We start from the raw sequence: 4,018 nt of genomic DNA on the forward strand, positions 1-4,018 counted from the left end.
ATGGTTCTCCGCAGTCTGCCAGACGCCATCCGTGGCGGCGATAAGCTCACTCGCCGACTTGACGCCGACGTAGAAGAGTAGATTGACCACCCAGTAGAACATCTCCACGAGGAACGGAAACTTTTGTATGAAGCGCGAGTGCCAGTATTTGGCGTATCGGCTCGAGTTGGGCGTGTGAACCACAGTGCCGCAGCACGTTCTCTTCTTGGGCGGGTGTGTTTCCGTCGGCGACGCTGCGTCAGCGAGGTTGAGACGTTCTGTCTCGTCGTGGACGTCCTCCTCGTCCCATGGCTCCGGCTTCGATTGGCCGAGGAGACCTTGGTCGGCGCTTTTTGACGAAGGGATGATGGAGAAGTTTCGGAGGCGGTTGAAGTAGCATGAAGCGATCATGACACCGACGATGAACTGCACGTGAACACACACACACACAAAGTTAGCCTCCACGGCTGACCGAGTTTATCAAGGGAAAGAGATACGTACGATTGGCTCGACGACGGCGTGGTAGGCAAACTGCGGCTCACCCAAATCTTGTTCATTCTCTTGAGTTTGCGCTTGAGCCATGATGTCTTCTATTGCGGCATGTGCCGACTGCAAAGAAAAGAACGTAAAAAGAAACAGAGTATGAGAAGTGTAAAAAAAAAAAAAAGAAGCTTAAAGGTTGTCACAACAAATAGGTTTGGTCGGGTGAGTCGATAAAAAAAGAGTTTACGTTAAGATAAATAAAGAACGAACTTCGGAAGACGCGGAGAATAATGGACAAGGGGAGAAGATTTGCTCCCGGGCCAAAACAAGGGCAAGGATGCTTGGTTTGGGATCAGGATTCCTGATCACAGCTACCGACCGCTAAAATGCACTGGGCTACAGAATAAAAACGAGCGTTAGGCGGTTAATGACTTAGGGGGGATAAGCTTGGCGGGTTGGAGCGCTGTGTTATTACGTGTCTTGGTTGTGAATCTGGGAGGCAGCCCCTGAAGCGCCAGTACTACTTGGTCACTGGACCATCAGCTTGGTGACGTAGATGATCCAATTCCGCAGAGGCTAAAATTTAGATTGGAAGGGGGGGAGGTGACAGAAACTCTGGAGCATGAAGCCACTATAAACTTACCACAAAATGCACCCGCTGAAATTGTCAGAAGGAGACGGAGTGGGGTGATGGTCAGCCAATCCCGTCGTCCGCGGACCCCCTAATCCTCCTCGGATTTTTCGTTCTCGCTTTTGTTTTTCTAGGGGGCCAGCTCCACTGATAATGAAAGGGTCACCCCCCCCTTTGGCGCACTGCAACTGTACTGCCACTGTCCCTGCGGCGCAATCCACCATCTTTTTTTCGCAGGCGAGCGTCAGATTTAATCTCAGCCCAAAAACAATCTTCCACTCCTTCAAAAGCTCACGCAACGCCAAGCCGCTCGCCGGTCCTTTCTCTCCCTCTCTTTTTCAATACTACTTCTTTTTAATAATATCTCTCCCACAAAAATGTCATCCTCACCGATTCTTGGTCCCGAACGAAAAAACTCCTACGATGAAGAACGCCTCGAATGGGCGACGCCCTCTGTGCCAAAGAAGTACCTCCGTCTGCCAAGACTGCGCCGCTCGACCGTGATCCTCCTCCTCATCGACTTCCTCATCGTCGCTGTCCTCGTCCATGCTTTTTACCCGCTTATCACACTGCTGCGTCGGAATGAGGAGCTGTTCGGTGCGAGATTAACGTTGCCCCTGAATGATACGTCGTTTGGCGAGGATTTGCCCGCGCAGAGGACGATACCGAGGATTTTTCACCAGACGAGTGCGAATGAGACCATTCCTGAGGCCTGGAAGGATTTGGTAAAGAGCTGTAAGGAAACTTACTCTGAGTTTGAGTACAAGGTTTGTTTGTCCTGGGTTGGTTACTGGAGGAGATGGATGCTAATTGTCGCAGCACTGGACGGACGATAAGGCTCGCGATTTTATTTCGGAAGAGTATCCTTGGTTCCTCGACACTTGGGACACTTTCCCTTTCAACATTCAACGCGCCGATGCCATTCGATACTTTGTCCTTCACCACTATGGCGGTATCTATCTCGACATGGACACGCTCTGCAACGCGACAATCCCCCTGCACCAGATCGAGTCCGACGGCAGCAAGCACCACGCCGTCTTCAAGAGCACAACACCCACCGGCGTCTCCAACGACATGATGATTACCTCCGCGCACCATCCCGCCTTCACAAAAGCCCTCTCCCGAATCCAACTCTACAACGACATAACCCGTCCCTGGGCACACATCCTCCCGCACGTCGCAGTAATGGTATCCGCGGGACCGCTCTTCCTCACCATGGCGCTGAAGAACTACCTTCTTGAACAGCCCTCGCTGCCTGAGACTACGGTGCAGGTGATCAATGCGACTGAGCTTGAACCTTATTTGACTGATTACGAGGGCGCGTCGTGGCATCACGGCGATACGAAGGCGATAATGTGGTTGGGTGATCGGCCGTGGGTTTGGTACCTGCTCGGTGCGATTGGGCTGGGCGCAGGGTTGTATTTGATCAACATGCTCATGATGAAGTGCTGGGGACGGTTCTTTGAGAAGGCTTCTAGTGATGAGGCCAAGGATGCTATTAAACTCACGTAGAAGGGGTTATGCTTAATTATATATGACTATAATAGTTTTAATGGCAGCGATGTTAATTCACAATCTGTGATCCTCTTCAATATCGTGCAATCCCATGTCTTGGCTTCAGAAATGCTCAATCACGACATCGAAGCCCATTCAGACCGCCCCATTCAAGACACGCCAGCCTCGTGGCTTATCTCGACACGTCAGTGCGTTCGCCAGTCCCTCAGATCCAAATCTGACAGTCCCCAAAGTCAATGCAACACTGCATGAGCTCATCACCCGACATACGCGCGTCCAAGTTAATCTTGGTCCAGACCGTTCCGTGACGTGGAGGAACTTTGTGAGATGACGTCGGCGCAGTTCTGATCGGTAGAACAACCCCGCAAAGTAGGCTGGTCTGGTTGAAGCTAGGCTGCATTAGAGGTTGTGACAGTTTTCTTGCATGTCATTGGTGTTTTGGGGGAGCTTTGTATGCAGAGCTCTCGATTGGTGCGGGCTTGAGGAGGGATGGCTGTTTGGTTGAAGTTGGGTCAAGCTTCAATTGCTCTCGTGATGACTTTGTACAGTAGCCCCGGTTTTGGTGCTGTGAGATGCGGCGCGATGCCAGCCTCGCTCATTTCAAAATGGACGGACACTTGATGCAGAGTACAATACGAGGTCCAACAAATAATGACTTTTATTACCCGCCATGCTTTCTAACCAGCAATTCTGACAGTCAATCGCTGCGATGACTTTCCAACCTTCTAAAATACATATCCTACACTCCATCATCTACTGAGACCCAGTCTCCGACGCCTCACCCTCCAATTCCTTCTTCTCCTTCTCTTTCTTCTCAATAGTCGTTTGTTTCTCCCACATAGCGTGGTATCGTCCTCCCTGAGCCAAAAGCTCATTATGTGTGCCGCGCTCGACAATCTTGCCTTTGTGAAGTACGATGATCTGGTCTGATGTCGTGATGGTAGAGAGACGGTGGCTGCAGATTGTTAGTTACTGTTTGAAGAGGGGTTGGGGAGACTTACGCGATTGTGATGGTTGTGCGACCTTCGGTGACGCGCTCGAGAGCATCTTGGATCTGACGCTCTGTGTGTGAGTCGAGAGATGCGGTTGCTTCGTCGAGGAGTAGGATGCGAGCGTCTTTGAGAATCGCGCGGGCGATGGCGATCTACGAATGTCAGTGACCATGTCCGCAATGCTAATCAGTAACGGTAACTTACTCTTTGGCGTTCACCACCTGACAACTTCAATCCTCGCTCTCCAACCTTGGTCTCATACCCATCTGGAAAGTTGAGAATGCGCTCATGAATATTCGCCGCCTTGCATGCCTCATAAACGTCTGCCTCTGTCGCATCTGGTCTCGCGTACAGAAGATTGTACATGATCGTCGCGTTAAACAGAACTGTGTCCTGGGGAACGACACCGATGTTGCTG

At 51.1% G+C, this 4,018-nt stretch overlaps 3 protein-coding genes across 3 annotated transcripts in view; 1 reads left to right on the forward strand and 2 right to left on the reverse strand.

Moving 5' to 3' along the window:
- Nucleotides 1-561, reverse strand: part of FOXG_16892 (uncharacterized protein) — a gene marked incomplete at both ends in the record, with an annotated part of 2,108 nt that extends 1,547 nt beyond the window's left edge. The window contains 2 exons of the mRNA XM_018396909.1: nucleotides 51-405; nucleotides 481-561. Coding sequence (XP_018257707.1) covers nucleotides 51-405; nucleotides 481-561 — 436 coding nt within the window. The remainder of the gene's footprint in view (nucleotides 1-50; nucleotides 406-480) is intronic.
- Nucleotides 562-1,154: 593 nt separating this feature from the next.
- On the forward strand, nucleotides 1,155-2,888 carry FOXG_16893 (uncharacterized protein). The gene is made up of 2 exons (XM_018396910.1): nucleotides 1,155-1,860; nucleotides 1,913-2,888. Exons 1-2 carry the CDS (start codon nucleotides 1,471-1,473, stop codon nucleotides 2,603-2,605), a joined length of 1,083 nt encoding a protein of 360 aa, XP_018257708.1. The 5' UTR covers nucleotides 1,155-1,470; the 3' UTR covers nucleotides 2,606-2,888.
- A 473-nt stretch (nucleotides 2,889-3,361) lies between these two features.
- FOXG_16894 (ATP-binding cassette, subfamily B) overlaps nucleotides 3,362-4,018 on the reverse strand; it is a gene marked incomplete at its 3' end in the record, with an annotated part of 2,072 nt that continues 1,415 nt past the window's right edge. Inside the window, exons 4-6 of the mRNA XM_018396911.1 lie at nucleotides 3,805-3,993; nucleotides 3,610-3,752; nucleotides 3,362-3,563 (exon numbers count right to left, since the gene is read on the reverse strand). Of these exons, the coding sequence (XP_018257709.1) occupies nucleotides 3,362-3,563; nucleotides 3,610-3,752; nucleotides 3,805-3,993 (534 nt within the window). The remainder of the gene's footprint in view (nucleotides 3,564-3,609; nucleotides 3,753-3,804; nucleotides 3,994-4,018) is intronic.

The sequence above is a fragment of the Fusarium oxysporum genome, chromosome 13 (genome assembly GCF_000149955.1).
Source record: "Fusarium oxysporum f. sp. lycopersici 4287 chromosome 13, whole genome shotgun sequence".
NCBI classification, from domain to species: Eukaryota; Fungi; Ascomycota; class Sordariomycetes; order Hypocreales; family Nectriaceae; genus Fusarium; species Fusarium oxysporum.